At 41.5% G+C, this 17,742-nt stretch overlaps 1 protein-coding gene across 13 annotated transcripts in view; it reads right to left on the bottom strand.

Annotated features, from left to right (window-relative positions):
- The window catches only part of ELAVL2 (ELAV like neuron-specific RNA binding protein 2), a 163,179-nt gene that overhangs the window by 74,422 nt on the left and 71,015 nt on the right, over positions 1-17,742 (bottom strand). For 6 of the 13 annotated variants that reach the window (XM_014546585.1, XM_014546590.1, XM_014546587.1 and 3 more), the window contains exon 2: positions 1,476-1,719. In XM_014546585.1, the coding sequence (XP_014402071.1) occupies positions 1,476-1,719 (244 nt within the window). Of the gene's footprint in view, positions 1-1,475; positions 1,720-4,490; positions 4,582-17,742 lie in introns of all 13 variants that reach the window. The other 7 variants (XM_014546584.1, XM_014546581.1, XM_014546582.1 and 4 more) reach the window with 3 other exon arrangements.

Raw genomic sequence — 17,742 nt, forward strand, 5'->3', positions numbered from 1 at the left:
TGGCAAGCAGTGGCAGGGGCAGGGCCACAGCCAGGGGAAGGAAAGCCCGATAGGCCCTGATCGCCGGCCAGGCCTAGGGACCCTACCTGAGGGGTCCCGGATTATGAGAGGGCACAGGCCGGGCTGAGGGACACCCCCCACCCCAGGTGATAGCTCTAAGAACTCACTTATCTTAGAGAGAATAAGCCCTATCTTTTTTTTTAAGATATTTTTATTGATTTCAGAGCGGAAGGGAGAGGGGGAGAGAGAGTTAGAAACATCAGTGATGAGAGAGAATCATCGATCGGCTGCCTCCTGCACACTCCCCGACTGGGGATCGAGCCCGTAACCTGGGCATGTACCCCGACTGGGAATCAAAGGGTGACCTCCTGATTCATAGGTCAATGCTCAACCACCCACACCAGCTGGGCAAGCCCTGCTATCTTGATAGAAGAACAGTTAAAGCCATTTCAGGACAAGTCACAACTGACCTCAGAAATTACCTAGTGTGGCTTGTCCTCTGCCCTCTACCTCATTTTACCAGGGGAAACCTGAAGCCAAGAGTTGACATGGCCAAGGTTAACTGACTAATGTTCAGGCTCCAGGTCTGACTTGTCACGCTGTCTTTAAGTATCTTTTACTCACTTGGAATATTTAGTTTTATTTTTGTTATAAGCCAGGTAAACCAATTTGACACACATCATTATGCACATTTACCAACACGGTGAAAAAGCTACAGAGTCTGTCTACACTTAACTTCATATAGCCTCAGTGTTTGAAGAGAACTCCTGCAGGAAGCACTAGCCCTTCTATCCAAGAGCATGCTCTGAATTGGATTCTGGCTTATTCTAAAAACTTAGTCAAATCTTACAAAAGACCAAGGAGATACCTAATATTCAAAATGTAGCATCCACCATTAAAGGCCAAATTATCCATCCTTTCATTCTTATCTTTAGAAGAGGAGCAATCCTTTCCTTATCAAGGAACAAAATGTAAGATCTTGCTATGCTCAAATGGTATAAGTGAAAATATTTAGACACTGACAATTTGAATATTACCACTTACTCTGTTCATATATGTTATACGCAGAAGGACTATACCGACTTAAGGGAAAGGACATTTAGAGAGGGTTTTTTCCCCTCTCCCAACACACTAGTTTCCTTATTATCTCACTGCTGAAATGCTAAGTCATGTAAGCTCAGGAAACTAAAAACCAAAGGTTAACATGATACTTGCTGCCCCAGACATACGCACGTTTAAAACATTTTTCAAAGATGTTATTATACAGTTCAGAGTATATAAAAGTCTAGTTATAATAGAGACTGCCCATAAAACAATGTTATACTTTAAAAAAAGGAAAATAAAATTCTTAAAAGTAAGTTTCACACAGGAAATAACTAGATGTGTAAAATGCAGGACAAGTAGTAAACTTATTTTCTCACACCTTGGAACACGGTCCTTCCTTTAAAGATGAGTGAATGTATAAAACTGCGTACCTGTTATTTTGTCTCTTACAAGCTTACAAGACTCTATCTCTCCGATGCTTCCAAAAAGACTCTTGAGCTCCTCCTGTGTCATGTTCTGAGGAAGGTAGTTGACTATTAGGTTGGTCTTGCTGTCCTCCGTGTTCCCAGAGTCCACTGGTGAGGAGCAGTTGTTGTTTATGGTGGTTGGACCATTGGCTGTGTTATTGCAAGTTGGCCCATTAGACAGTTGTGTTTCCATGGCAGCAATTACCTGCTAAACACAGAGACAATAAGAAATGTCAGAATTCATATTTCACAAACTATTAAAGATTCCACCCAAAAATTTAAACACAGTCATTCCGCTGAAATCACAATAAAGCTTCAACCAAAAGTGCAACGCCTATGCTGATTTTTACTTCATATTAAGCTATTAAGATCACAGTGATACTTACACATACATATTCCATACATGCACATATGCACAACTTAAATCTTAAACATTCTCTAGAACCACCTTCTGATTCTACTCACATATCCTTACTCACCTGCAGTGTCCAGACTTCAGAAAATTTAGCACCAAAAGGCACAGAATTGAACCCTGACTAAAAAAAAACAAACTAGAAAATAAAAGGCTTAACATGCTACCAAAAACAAACCAAAAAAATGTTCTACCTAACTTTGAAGAGGTTTTCAGTTAGCCTAGGAATTTCAATATTCTAAAAACTGACAGACATCCATTAACTTAAAATGAAGAAGCAAAAGTACTTTAAAAATATAAATTTGTCAACATGTACTGTTTTGGTTACATATTGAAAATGGTTTTGATTGACAATATCTTATACCCCTTCTGTTGGTAAGAAATAAGAAAATATCAGATGTTATATGCTAGGGTATGAAAAGGATTTGTAGGATATCTTGGGAAAGAAGTACGAGTACTTACTTATAGTGTACCTTGTAGAATCTAACTAGCCATTTTTGTCAACCTTGGCAGCTAAAGATCACCAACAAGGCAACTGATCTGAAGCATCAAAATGAAATCCCCAAACAATTCAACGTGGATATTGTGCCTTAAGTCTGACATTGAAAAAAAAAACAAAAAACTATCCAGTCCACTAAAACAGCAGTGTAAATACATCAACTTTTGCAAACAGACCAGCCCAAGGAATTTTCAATTGAGCACATAGCCTGTTGAAAATGCATCTATAAACTCCAAATGCAGCATCAACAGCAGAGTTGGGGAACTAGCCTCAAATTTTTCAGGCTACTCTAAAAAAATGTGGATCTAATTCCCTAAAAACCAATCCTCTGCTCTTTGAGCAACAGAGTCATTCATAACCACAGCCCCAAATTTTCTAAAATCATCTTTCAACAGCTTTCTACCCAGGATAGCCAAGATTGTGGGGGAATCCAAAAACCAAAGCATCGCTGAAAACATCACCATTCCTCGTTCATCCAATACACCACTCATCTTACCAAAAAAAAACCACTTCTCAAAAGTGACAACTCTGAATGGGTCGGATACTAGTTTTGGGGAAGTTTTAACATATAAAAAAGCAAAGAATCTGAGACAAAATTTAAAAAGCCAAGTAGAGGAAAAGGGTGTTACAGGAAAAGAGGGGGGAAAAGTATTCAAAAAAAAAACATATTGCCTGGGAAAAACAAAAGGACACAACGGTGCATAAGCAAATAGGAAGAAATCTCTGCTGCAAGAGATGTTTACAAAAGAAGGCAGCAGAGAACAGATTGAGACTGGCCAGACTGAGGCTGGCCACACGGGACAAGAATCAGTGCTATCATGATAAAAAATAGGAGACAAAGCCAGAGGACCCAGGAAACATCAAACAGCCCATAGCCCCTCCACGACTTCATTTCCTTTTCTTTTCAAAGAAATGGGTCTTTATTCTACAAGCTTCAAGCTACATCTCTAGGACAAGTATTCTCAGGGAGTTGCTTAAAGGAATAAAGAAACCTGAATGGGGGGAAAAAAATCTGACACAATTCAGGATGTGCATTTTATTATAATTAACAAATTTACCTGAAATTGAGAAAGGAGGTTTCAGGTTTCCTAATAAAGCATAACGGTTCCAATTTGTAGAACACTAGCTGTGGGTCACTTCCCACAGCATAATTTTTGTGGGATTAACCTTTGCCCAGCAGTTATGAAAACAATGAGCTGCGGGATGAGAGAGGCCAAGGCCAATTAAAACAACTCGCTATTCAAAAGTTAGGGTTATGCATGTGTAGAAACTAGATGGGCCCCAACTCTGAGATTTGGACTGAAGCTCACTGGGATGGCATTTGAAACATAAAGTGTTCACTGACTGAAATTAGCAGGATTTAGCAAGGACAACAAACACTCCTCACTTAATTGCACATTTATTTCCATGTTCAGGTGGCAAGAATGAGCTCCTAAGCCAACATTCAAGTGAACAGCTGCAGTAGGCTGTGTGCACTGAAAATTACAGCATCTCTCAGCTATAGGACCATCTGCTCAGAATAAAATGATACTAATGTGCTATATTTTACAAATAATGCATATTTCATTGATAGGCTCAACACAACTGTTCACAGAATGCAAACTCTTTCAACAGTTACTGGGCAAATAATTTCCAGCCAGATTTACCATTTCAACAACTTTTGGGGAGCGTCAGGAATTGTGAATGACTTCAAAAATTTAGTAACCAAAAAAATACATAGTAAACAGAATGTAAAGAATTACGGTAACTTAGTATTCAGACCATACCAAAACTTTTTTGTATTTTTTTTTTTAAAGAAAGCTTGTCACTCTTTTTCTTTGAGTCTGCGCTAAATCCTAATTTAGAATAGAAAAAGTCAGAGACAAAAGCATGGTTCTGATGCTGCATAGACCACTGTGGTTAAAATTGCCATGGGTTTTAAGTCCTAATGATGGCCATACCGTCATCGGCTGAATGTAAGAGTAATTCATATGCCAAATGAAAAGTTCAAGTGTTTGGTATGGCCTCAGCACTCCTGCAACATGCTTGAAAAAAGCAGCCTACAGAATTTAAGAAAAATCCCACAGACCCCAGTCCAAGGCTCTGCTGCCCACGAACCACTTCTAAGCAGAGAAGCCACATCACACAGTCTGACTGCCATGTTAGTTTGGAGTTGCCGTCTGCAATATGGACACAAAAAGTACCGTATGTTAGATGAGCAAGATAATGCAACAGATCAGTTTGTACAAAATTTACAGTGATTGCATTAATATTCCCAGCACGTCCATGCAGTGTGGCGTAATTGAATTTGAGGCAATTCCAATCTAATCTTTCCAAATTCATTTTAACATGTCGCTTTCTTGCACAAATTAAGCATTTTAAATTAAGAGCCTGATTTCAAAACAGTATTAACTAGTTACCTTGGCATCTATCCTAAAGGACTACCTTAAAAATGTATTTTAAATCGTAAAATGAAGAAAAGCACTGCATGCTGTCCTAACTCTTATGGATGTGGGAGAAGGGAGGAAATGTGAATGAAATTTTATAGTGAGAAAGGCAGTCATGCAATTCATAAGTGAACGCTTTGCATAAAAGCACTCTTTCCCCAAAATATCAGAAGGGCATTAAGAGAAGCTATATTTGCCCACAATGTTACATTATACTTTAAATGATCCTTAATCCTGGGACTGAAAATTAAAAGTGAATCGGAACCCTGTGAGGTTATTCTGCCACAGTTTCACTGAGAATTGTTCACATATACTAAGAGGCAGTAAACCAGCATCCTTCAATTGAAATAATTGGACCAATAAATAGGATTGTTTGGAGTAATGCTTATATAGGATGTCAGCTTTGTCCCTGAACGAAATCAAGTGAACATTTTTTAATATGTAAATTGTAAACCCAGCACGATTTGAAATTAGTGCTGCTATGAGGCCTCCAATATAGTTAATGGGCCATTCACGACTTATTACAACTTGCCCGAATACTAAACAAAGCCACCGGTATTGGCACGAAAGCCAAAGTTTACATTTAGCCATATATGCAGGTGATTTAAATGGTCAACGTAGTATTTAAAAAAAAAAACAAAACAAAACAAAACTCAGTCTCTGAAATAAACAATGAGCAACAAAGGAGGGCCAAAAACAGCTTTCACTTGCATATTTATGATGATAAAAACTTTATCCTCAGAGTTAAATCTGGCTGCGATTTACTCTTCATGCAAGTGATGACATTAATAACATGTAACCATGGATTGATTCCATGTTCTTGCATCTATCATCTTTACAGGATGCCATGAAAATGTTTCATCTTCTTCCCTTCTCCCACTGTTACCAGAGAATTCAGGCTGATTTCTATGTTATTTTAAAAAAAAACAAACAAGAAACTTATAGTTGAACTAAACCTGTGAAAAAATAAAGTGCTTTTAAACCCATGCAATAGTTTGACAATAACCTAATTCCATGTTCTGGCATCTATTATCTTTACAGGATGCCATGAAAATGTTTCATCTTCTTCCCTTCTCCCACTGTTACCAGAGAATTCAGGCTGATTTCTATGTTATTTTAAAAAAAAACAAACAAGAAACTTATAGTTGAACTAAACCTGTGAAAAAATAAAGTGCTTTTAAACCCATGCAATAGTTTGACAATAACCTAATTGGGGTTAGCCTACGTAGGTAAAATAGGTGAAGGACCTCACCCAGCAGGTCAAACCAAGCTTGTTCTACCCTGAGTACCCTTGGGAGTTCCTATCTAAACATTTTCACTACATAAAACCATAGATTCCAACTGAATGGCCTCAGTCCCTTCTATTCCATAGGAGGGGACACTAATGAACTAATCTATTGACACCCCCCCGCTTTCTGAAAGCCCCAGGGGGATGCCAACCATCACTTTACTGCACCAACTAGCTAGGGCAGCGGTTCTCAACCTGTGGGTCGCGACCCCTTTGGCAGTCGAACGACCCTCTCACAGGGGTCGCCTAAGACCATCCTGCAAATCAGATATTTACATTACGATTCATAACAGTAGCAACGTTACAGTTATGAAGTAGCAACGAAAATAATTTTATGGTTGGGGGTCACCACAACATGAGGAACTGTATTTAAAGGGCCAGAAGGTTGAGAACCACTGAGCTAGGGGAAGCTGGGTATGGAAAATGATTCTGCTGCACTTTCCCACTGCAAGCACCCCAGACAGTTTCTCGGCTTGAGGCAGACACATACCTTTATGGGAAGTTATAAATAAGCTGCTCACATGGCCCTTACCTTTATGCTGGCCAACAATTCAGTTACTAAAAATGTAAAGCTACTTCCCCTTCACTTAAGGACAGGCGAGTCTGCTCTACTCAATCTACCACAGACAACCGGGCTGGGCACTATTTATAGATTCCACTGGCTCTGAAACTCTTCGGAAAGAGGAAAAAAGGCTGTATTTTAATGACACCAACCCATTAATTTTAAGGCCGAAAAATATGTTTCAATGTATGTTCACGTCTCAATTTTGACATCAATTGTGCCAACTGAGACTGCTTTTCCTCCTGTCGTTCGTCGCCAAGCAGTAATTTATGAAAAGGCACTTTCGCATAGATCAGTCTAGAATATTCTAAAGGTTCCCTGGATTCCAAGAGAAAAGGATGAGGTGTTAGTTTTGGTGTGGCATGATGTTACTGGAGGGGGGAGTGACCTCTATGTTATCCCACTCACACAGTTTACTTCCCATATATCTATACAAACGTTTAAAATTGAATTGTTTTCCCTTTAACTTCAACGGCCCTCTGTGTACTTTAATTTCAAAAGTTAATCACCATAGTACATTTTAGGAAACCAATGCTATTGCTTGATTTCTCATATCTGGGACCAACAGTTTTCTGGTCACATGAGAGAAAAGGAAAAGTCCCTATTTTCCAACCTTCCCAATAAAAAAAATCTGAAAACCTCTTTGCTATTTCCAACCTCTGGGAGACAGCCAACAAACAAAAGAGGTTGCTAATCAAAAACATCCTAAATATATCCTGAGAATTCTCTTTGAGTACCTTATCTGCAGTGGAGGCTTCTAAGACCTAGAACCCACAGGACTTGGGGACCAGACCTCTGCAGGTGAATGTCATCGCAGGACTGCTGCAAGGGCCACTGCACACCCCCTGGGAGGCCTGTCTGTTTGCACCGGTCTCTGCAATGCCATGGTTACCATTCTGATCTGGGCGCTCACCTCTCATCTGGACCACTGAATTCCAGCCTCCCCAAAGGTCCCCTCATCATTCTGATCCACACTGACACTGTTCCCAGACAGACTTTCCTAAACCCTCAATAGCCACCCCCACTCCTGCCTATCAAATGAAGTACAAATGCTCAGTACAAACATTATCAATATCAGAGATCCTCTACACGCCCACTTAATTCAAGTAACGAAAAATCTGGAACACTTGGTGTGGCTTAAACAGGTGCGGTACATTCAAAGACATACATTCTCTGGCTTTGCTCATGAGGTTCCATCTCTGTGGAAGGCCTCAGCCAAACCCACCCCACGACCATGTCAGGGGTTGTAGAGACTAAGCATTCGAAAACCTAAGTAAAGACGAGAACAGTTCCTGTAAAAAAAAAAAAACTGGAGCAGGAATGGGCAATCACCTCCCTAAATGCATGCAAACCTGGTAGCTTGTTTTCCTATCCCATCTCAAGCATTTCAAACCAGAGAGAGACTTATGAAAACCTGTTTTCAATTTCTGGCACACTCCATCAGTCATCCTTACTAGCTAAAATCCAAATTCTTGTTAAATGGCATAACAAAGGAAATTACTTGGACCACTTGTGTACTTTAAAAAAAAATCTTTTTTCGCTGATTTTAGAGAAAAGGAGGGAGTGAGGAAGGGGGGGAGAGATACCTATGTGAGAGAGAGACATTGATCGGTTGTCTCCCACACATGCCATGACTGGGGATCAAACCCAAAACCTAGGTATAAGCCCTGACCAGGAATTGAACCCAAGACCTTCCGGTTTTCAGGACTACAACCAACTGAGCCATACCAGCCAGGAGCCACCTGAGTACTTTTTTATTTCAAGAGCTCAACATGCCAACTTGCCAACTACAAAAAAGCCAGAAGCCAAGACAAACCCAAAACCATGACACACATGTGCTCCAAGCCTCTGGCCAGCAGGGCTACCGAGCAGTGGCATCTGGAATCGGCATCTAACTTGAGAAAAATGGCAGAAGCAAAGGTATGTGTGAAAAAAATGAACAGATTTTAACACAAAGGTGTTTAAAAACGCATCATAACTAAGTTATGAATTTCAAACAGGTTGGATTCAACACAACCTGGAAAGTTTAAGCAAACATAAAAGACTAGAGGCCCGGTGCACAAAATTCATGCATGGGTAGGGTCCCTAGGCCTGGCCAGCGATCAGGGCCAATCGAGGCCTTCCTTCTGGCTGCGGGCCGGGGCCTTCCTTTGTTCCTCGCCACCCCCTGGTGGTCAGCACACATCATAGCAAGCGATCAAACTCCCCGTCTCTGGATCAAACTGCCAAGGGGACACTTTGCATATTAGCCTTTTATAGGATCAAACTACCAATGGGACACTTTGCATATTAGCCTTATATATATATATATCTATAGATAACACTCTAAAAAGAATCAGGAGTAAGGTCAAGGGCAAATGTCTCTCTCACACTAGGAAGTTCCAGCTTGGGTAGAGTGACCTTGGTCTGGACACTTATTTGCAGCAGGAAGGTTCTTTGAGGAGCAAGATACCAGGGCAGAATCAGTACCAGGGCATAACGTTCCTCTGACCACAGAGAAGTCATTTGTCTCTCAAGTTTAAGAGCAGAACCTACCTAAAGACGGCAACGTTGGCCAAAACACATCTAAGCACTAGAAATAATCAGTGAAGGGATGCACTTATAGGTGACAGCTGGATAAGCAGCAAATGGGGTCATCTATCTAGCAGACACCATTCCTAAAGAACAATGTTTTACCTTTCCCACCAAAATAGCATTTCGGGGATACATTTCAGCTTCACAGAATTAAGCAATGGAAGAGTCAACCAAGCCCCGAATCCATGGGCAGATGTGTCAGTTACAGGAATGAGCCATTAGTTTTGTTTTCTTTAAAGCCCTTCACTTTGTGGTTCCTAAAATTATACAGGTTTGTGGCTTGACACTTCATGGGATTTCCTCAATCCCAGAATCCCTGTCAAGTCCTCGCCCCATCCCCACACCATTTTAGCTGCTCGCCCACTCTATGGATTGCTCAGCCCTGTCAAACTAGCTTTTGGGCCTTGGGGCTAACAAGGGCAACGGCTGCATGAGACAGAGGGGAATGTTCTCCGGCTGTGAATGCCAGCATTTCTGTCTCTTGGTCCATTGTGGCTCCTCCAGACAAAATAACAGTCTTTCCAAGGCAAGTCCTTCTCAGGCCGGACCACACGCAGTCTCAGAGGCATAGCGGGGAGGAACACGTTTTCTTCAAAAATCCTAAGGTCCCTGGCTGGGTCTGAAAACTAAACTGACAAAGACAGACTAACAAGAGAAAAGCACACAATCTTTATTGAATTTTTACATCTACATGGGAGCCTTCACAAGAAAATGAAGACCCAAAGACATGACCAGAGTAGGAAGCTATTTGTTTGCTCAGCCAGTGGTCAGCAAACTCATTAGTCAACAGAGCCAAATATCAACAGTACAATGATTGAAATTTCGTTTGAGAGCCAAATTTTTTAAACTTAAACTATATAGATAGGTACATTGTTATTAATTTAATTAGGGTACTCCTAAGGCTTAGAAAGAGCCACACTCAAGGGGCCAAAAAGGCGCATGTGGCTCGCAAGCCGCAGTTTGCCGACCACGGGCTTAGACAAACACTAAATTTCTGAAGAACTGACAGATTAAACGGGTCTGGGCTAGGGACAGTAAGTGATGAAGAACTAGCAAGGTAAGTTTAATGACATTTGCTGGTACAGAATTCTTGGCCCTGAATCCCCTTCTCTGGTGATAAGAGTGTCTTCCTTCCTCCTGGTACAAGGAGGGACCTTTTTTCACCTGGGAGGTTTAGGACCTGTTTCAGGGAGGAAAGGGGAGGTCCAGGTGGACTATCTGCTCCTGCTGTTTCCTCAATCTCCTTCAGCTCAAGACAGTCAATGTGCCAAGATGCCATATTTTGTGTGTCCTAAACCCCATCAGAGGCCACTGTCAGAAAGGAAATCACAGGGAGATTTTAAGTGAAAGAGTTGCTATTGTGAAAGGAAATCACTGTGTGATTGTGTGGGAGGACTCGCTACTTTGGAAGCAGGAAGACCGGTGAAAAAACAACTGCGGTAATCAAGGTGATGAGGGTGACTCCAATCAGAGGGGAGAGAAGAGGGTATACCCAGAAGGAAACCTGTCACTAACGTGCTACTTTAATTACCTCAGTGAGCTGTTTAAATCCATTATCAAGATATCAGTTTAGATTTCAATTACTCATCTTCAAACAAACCACCAATGCATTTATTAATTTCCAGGCACTAAGAATACAAGGTAAGTAAGCAAAGAAATAGCTTGTCATGTCAAAGAAAAAAAAAGGATCTTTTGAAAGAAACCCCAACATATGAAAACCTGAATTTATATTAAACCAAGAAGTCAGCAAGTGATTCATTTAATAGCAAATGTAAATGTCTTGAAAACCCGGTGTAACTTAAAAGATGCAACTACTAAATAGAGTACTATTCAGAAACTGATTTGTAACTTAGGAAGCCCCATTAAAACTGTCAAAAATGCAAAATAAGAAAACATCTCCCAGTTCCCCCCAAACGTTTGAAACAAATCAGATGAAAATAAGTTTCATTTTGTGAAATGGAAGTAAACTTTAAAATCTATATTCTTCAACTGGGCTATTTATACACCGCCACAGTAGTGATGGTTAATCCAGGAGTTAACTCAATCTTGGTTACAGGCCGGCATACACTCGCTACCTTCTAGTGATGAATCATTCCAACCTCATTCTTTCATTCCAACCTCAGTGGGCCTAATTAACGTCCATGTCGTTATTTGGCTACGGAACCTAAAGAGGGAGATGAGTAGAACATGAGAATGTGAAGACATTCTTCTACAAAAGTCACAGCTAAAGGGAGCCCCCTCAGGGGAGTACGACTTTGTGAAAGACAGATTGTAAATCCTCTAATCTCCAGAGTTGGGCGTTTTCATTCGGTAGGTGAAAAACATAGCTCCTATGTACTGTCATACTCAAGTTCCAAAACAGAAAGTATGCCCACTCTTTTAATTTTTAAAAAAAATATATTTTTATTCATTTCAGAGAGAGGAAGGGAGAGGGAGAGAGACTGAAACATCTATGATGAGAGAGAATCACTGACTGGCTGTCTCCTGCATGCCCCCTACTGGGGATTACGCCCTCAACCCAGGCACATGCCCTTGACCAGAATCAAACCCGGGACCCTTCAGTCCACAGGCCGACGCTCCATCCATTGAGCCAAACCGGCCAGGGCAGTATGCCCAGTCTTGCCGGGAATAGAAAACAAAAGGAAGTTTTATGGTCACCGGTATCATTTTTAACTCACCAGTGTAATAAAGGACCACAATACTCCATGTGGCCCTGAAGAGTTATTTCACTTGTCCCTGTCATTTAGCAGGACTTACAGACAGAAAACCGAAGAGTATAGTTAACTTTAATTAGCTTACACAAAAATAAAGTCAATAAAGTAAAATATAAGCAAAACAAGGTCTATTTCCTTAATAATGTTGGGAGGCTACGAATATTTCTGACCTTCAGAGAAACTGAAAATGATGAGAGGCAGCCCTGGGACATATAAAATCCTGTAATTAACTGATATACCGGGGAGAGTGGAAAAAGCCCCCCCCCCTCCCCCGCCACCTAAACCTGATCAACACAGGTGCCAGTCCCTTCCTCTCTGCAATGTCGGCGTCTCCAATAGATACTTCACCTATACTTCCACCAGGAAATATGTATTTTTCTTTTCAGTTGATACTTAAAGTCCTGCGATTCCCAACAGATACATACTTTTGATTTAGAAACATGACTAGGAATTATTTAGACTGGAAAGCTGGAACATCTTAAAAAACAAGGTTCACACAAAGAAAGAGACTTTATTTCCTTTGGTCTAGCTCTTTTCCTTCTTCCTCCAAAGACAACTTTCTTTCAACTTCATCCGGGCTAGGAAAAAAACACCTCTAAGTACCACTGTGTCTTCCTATGGTAATTAAGCTCCTGGTTATTTACTACATTTCAAGAGGGAAGAGGGCAGGGAGAATTGGAATTCAATTAAAGTGTTATTTTTAGTCCTGGTGATCCCGACTAGGGGAGGGGGATGAGGGAGAGGAAATTTCTGGGTAACCTGCAGCCTGAGAATGTGTTGAAGAGTTAAAGCTGGAAAGGAGGCAGGGAGTTCATTCTTTACACTACAGATCAGGAAAAGTCTTTGCCAGCCTCCTTCCTTTGCTTGTTATATCCACAGCAGGCACACACACACCCCTGGTGTCAGATCTTGGCTACCTCTCTACTAGGGAAAGGAGTCAAAACATTTAGGTTCCCCGTCAAGGACTGTCGAAGACTTCAACTTCTGTCCAACTTCTCTCTTCGAAAATTATCTTAATATCACTAAGGTACAGCACATTTTAACTGAAATGCTTAAGAAATCTCCAAGTATGTTGGGGCAAGGCCTACTCTGCATAAATGAATAAGGCAATCTTATTTATGTATGTGCACACATATTTCTAAGAGTTGATAAGAAGCAATATCCATTTCCCATAGGCTGAGGTTAGGAAAAAGGGCACATATGTTAATTAACAGGATGCATCTTAACACGGGGAAAATTTTCTTAAGACTCAAACCACAGAAGCATCTAGGTTTTCAAATATTTCCACGATGGTAAGAGGGAGAGGGGATAAAAGGGTTTGTGTTCTTTAAAAAGCTTTAATTAGATACGTCTAATTTGGTCAAATAATATGTGAAAGCACTTTAGACACTGTGAAGTGCCAAGTGAGTATTAGAGGCTATTATCATTACTGCTGGACAAAGGAAGATGCCTCTTTTAGAATGTTACCATAGGAAATCTGCCTCTCTGGCTTTGCGGTCATGGATTAGCCTTTTTTTTTTTTTCCTTCCATGTCTAAATGGACAACAAGCTTGCAGAGCTGTGTTGGGAGCTTCCTGACGAGAACACTGTGGACGGAAGAGCAGTAGGCAGACTTCTCCATCATGACTGCCAGCTCCTGCGTTGGGCTCTGAAGCAGATGCTACGCTAACCTACATTTAGCACAGTCACAAATGGTGACTAAGGAGGGTAAGAATTTTTACTTAAAGTGCTGCAATTTTTAATCCCAGACCTCCAAGGACTATTGAAATATATAGGATACCAATAGCCTAAGTGTTTCACATCAGAATTTCAACTTTGTCTATTTTAGTACACCTTACTTTAAAAAGTACACCACTGCCGCCCCCCACACCCACCCCCTGCACACACACACACAAGTGCACATGTGTTCCATCCTCTCCAACTCAGTCTGCTCATGCTCAGCTGCTCAGCCACTTGGGATTTTAATATTTAAGATTAGAAGCTGCTACCTCTCTGTTCCCTTTGCTAAGAACACCAAGGAAGATACAAGCATCTTCTACTTATATTTAGATTTATTATTTACAACATAGGGAGAGAGTGTAGAAGTCTCATCCAAGATTGCACTCTAAAATCTAGGTTGATAACGTGCAGATTGAGACGTATCATGTGGTGTCACCACTTCTACGATTCACACATAAGGCAAATGGCCCCACACGCACACAACTGAATCATCTCCTCCCTTTTTTCTCCTACTGCCATTTTCAAAATGATCTGAATTTAAACATTTTTTTCTAAGCATCAACTTCAGTTTTAAGATCATGTTAAATAAATAAATAGATAAATAAATAAATAAATAAATAAGGCATCTTCCTGAATTCTCTGACCCAAATCATAGGATTTGGATCTCTTTTGCTGCAGAAAAGAGATTCAGATTATCTGACTGCCTCTTATAGAATTTAATGAATCCTAACTACTGAAAGAGGGTAGGGAACAGCCTTTATTGAGTCCTCATTCCAGACAAGTCCTCAAGTTAGATATTTTACAAACAAAATCCCACTTAATCCTCTCATGTACTAGGAGCTCTGTACAGTAGCTTCAATTTACAAATGAGAATCTCAGAACTTCAAGAGTCCATACAGCTATTAAGTAGAGAAATGAGGATTTTTAAACCAGTGCTAAACTCCATCTGAAGCCTATCTGCTTCCAACCTTGCTCCTCCATCCATCCTTCGTTCCACTGCTACAGTGATCTACCTAACCAGGGGTCAGCAGCCCACAACCACTCCTCTTTTTAAGGCCTTCACTGACTCCCCACTGCCTACACAGCAACAGCTCTGCAGTGAGGCACCCAACCTGACCTTGTCCCCACCCACCTCCCATGCGCATGCCCACCCCTCCCTGCCGCACACAGAGGCCCTAACCAACTCCAGTGGTTCCTCCCAGGCCCGGGCTGCTTCCCACTGTTACTCATGCTCTTTTCTGGGCCTGCAACTGCCTCATTACCATTCTTCTCCTGGCAATGGGAACACCCTAAGCTCTCTAAAGGAGGCACAATGCCTCCAGGAAGCCTTCTGGACCGCACAGTCTCCGTGCTGTTAGCCAAGACACTCACCTTTGTCACCTCAGCAAGAAATGTGCAGAGACCCATAGACAGAAAGAGCGCCATTGCCATGAGATGCACACAGCAAGTAAAAATAATTCCCACTTGTTTATGGGATTTTTCATGGGGTATACATTCCCTGCCAAGTGGGAAACCTTCCATTGCGACTCTATGTACCTGGAGGAGCCAACATCACCACAGGTTATTAATAAAGGGGAAGGTAGCCTTGTCGTAGGCTGTCATTCCCCACCACTGACACACACACATTCCCTTCCAGATACACCTACTAATTCTTGGATTATCTGCTCAGCTTCAAGTTGAATCAGCATTACAAAAAAAGAAAAAGAAAATCCTAACTAGAAGCCTTTGTGAAAACAACAAAAGCCTCAGGAAGGAAGGGAGAGAGGGAAAGACAGGAGTGGTCCATCCTCATCAAATCAGTTAAAAATAAGCAAAACTCACCACCAACGTGAAACACCAAGACCGCCCCAGATGTTCACCCCCTCTCCCTGCCAGCCCAGCCATGGTCTCCAGAAGCTGGGAAGAAACTGCCCGGGGCCAGGAAAGCACCATCTCTGACTCAGTGGACATTTGACAGGAGCACCGTGCTGGACGTGAGGAAAACAAGGATACCCCCAACGCACTCGTATTCCACCCCTCAAGGAGCTCCCCCAGAACACACCTGCACCCCGTGAAGAGAAGGCTTGCTAGGCAGTCTTTAAGAACCTACAGTCAGAAATAACACTCTCTCCGGGTGACCTATGCTAAAAATTGTACTATCTAAGAAAAAGATAAAAGGGCAAAGTCATGGCTGCTATGGAAACTACCACATCTAACTTAAACATCTGAGCCTGGGCATACATTTAAGAAGACGTGAAGCACTTTGCTTCCGAATGTTTAAAGTGCCAGAGAATAATAGGAGCTTGTGCAGAGCCTGCGCATTTAAACATGAAACTGGATTTCTGCCTCATTATAAAAATTTGAAACGACAAAGGAGCAAAGGTGGAAGTTTTTCTGATTTTGGACTGCTAAGAGCTGCTTGGTATCCATGTCCTGCTATGCCATAAAAAGAACAAATTTCTTTAGAAGAACTCCTCAATACAGTAGATTTAACACATCAATCGCTTGGCAGTAGGTACACTGCCATTTTACCATTGACAGGACTTTCAGAAAGTACCTACTATGTAACAGGCAAAATATACTAGTCTACAGCAGTAATGAATGCAATCTCTTTTGGATCAGCCTAAAATAAACTTTTACCATCATCTACTACTTTTATCTCACATGCATTTGGAAAAAAATAAAGGATCCTCAAGCCATTCTTGAGGCTATCAAATCCAAATTTTTCACTCTTTTTTCTGTAAAGAGAGCAGAGACCTATAAAAGTATAGTTTCTCAGACATATTTTACAGAGTTCCTTCACATGATCTTGATTCTCTGGTTGAGAAACATCAGGTAACAAATGCAGAATGGTAACCTGAGCCCCCCCACCAACCATGCTTTTGTGAAATGTATCTTTTGTCAGGAAGAGAACTCAGGATTCACAACAAAGATCTAGGGAGGGCAGGACTCAGAACGGAGTTGAGGAAATAGGATACTATTTTTCATTCTAATTGGAGGAGAGCAAGAGCGCCTATGGGGGAAGGGAATCTTCAAGGTAGAAGCAGGAGGAGTAAATTCAGACCAGAGGACACTTCCACTGCACTGGGGCACTCATTAGAGTGAGTTTCACTGCTACTGCTATCAGATCGAGAAGGAACAACCACTATGCATCACTGGCCAAGACACAGCCGCATTTCGCCAAAGTAACTTCTAACTGCAAATGCCCCATCTTCTTGACTTGCTGAGACTAAAGACAGCTGACCTCCTATACTGAGAACTGACCAAGATGCAAACAAATGAATCCTCTTATTTATCTGTCCAGGTTGGCTACACATTAACAAATACCTAAAAGGACCACAGCCAGGTGGCCACTTGCAGCATTCTTCATGGTACAAAGTTCATCCTATACCTAATGGCATGGTGAACAAGACCGAGAAGCGAGCAGCGGCTCTGACCAGCAAGAAGAAAAGAAGTTGGGGAGAGAGGGAGCATAAGAGGTGGGAGGGAGTCAAAAGTCTTCCTGCCCTAACAGGTTTGGCTCAGTGGATAGAGCGTCGGCCTGTGGACTGAAGGGTCCCAAGTTCGATTCCAGTCAAGGGCATGTACCTTGGTTGCGGGCATATCCCCAGTGGGGGGTGTGCAGGAGGCAGCTGATGGATGTTTCTCTCCCATTGATGTCTCTAACTCTCTATCTCTCTCCCTTCCTCTCTGTAAAAAATCAATATATTAAAAAAAAAAAGTCTTCCTAAGTTATCACACATTCAAATATTATCACACATTCAAATAAATGGCCGAGTCTGATAATCACAGAAAATAAAAGTAAAAGGTGGCAATGGACTCTGCTTAAATCCATGCACGAAGTCAAACAGAGGCTGCAGGATCACATTTGAAAGCAGGAAGAAGGAAAGATCCCAAAACCAATAGTCATCAGTAGCCACCTATGATCATGCCCATGGAAAAGCAAGAGATAGAAACAGGCAGCCAAGCCATGAACGGCCAGGATCTCTGCCCAGAGTCACACTGGAAGCCAGGAGGCAGAGTTAGTCTACATCTGTGTTATCTGGGCTAGCCAATGT

Source organism: Myotis brandtii, unplaced genomic scaffold (assembly GCF_000412655.1).
Source record: "Myotis brandtii unplaced genomic scaffold, ASM41265v1 scaffold452, whole genome shotgun sequence".
NCBI classification, from domain to species: Eukaryota; Metazoa; Chordata; class Mammalia; order Chiroptera; family Vespertilionidae; genus Myotis; species Myotis brandtii.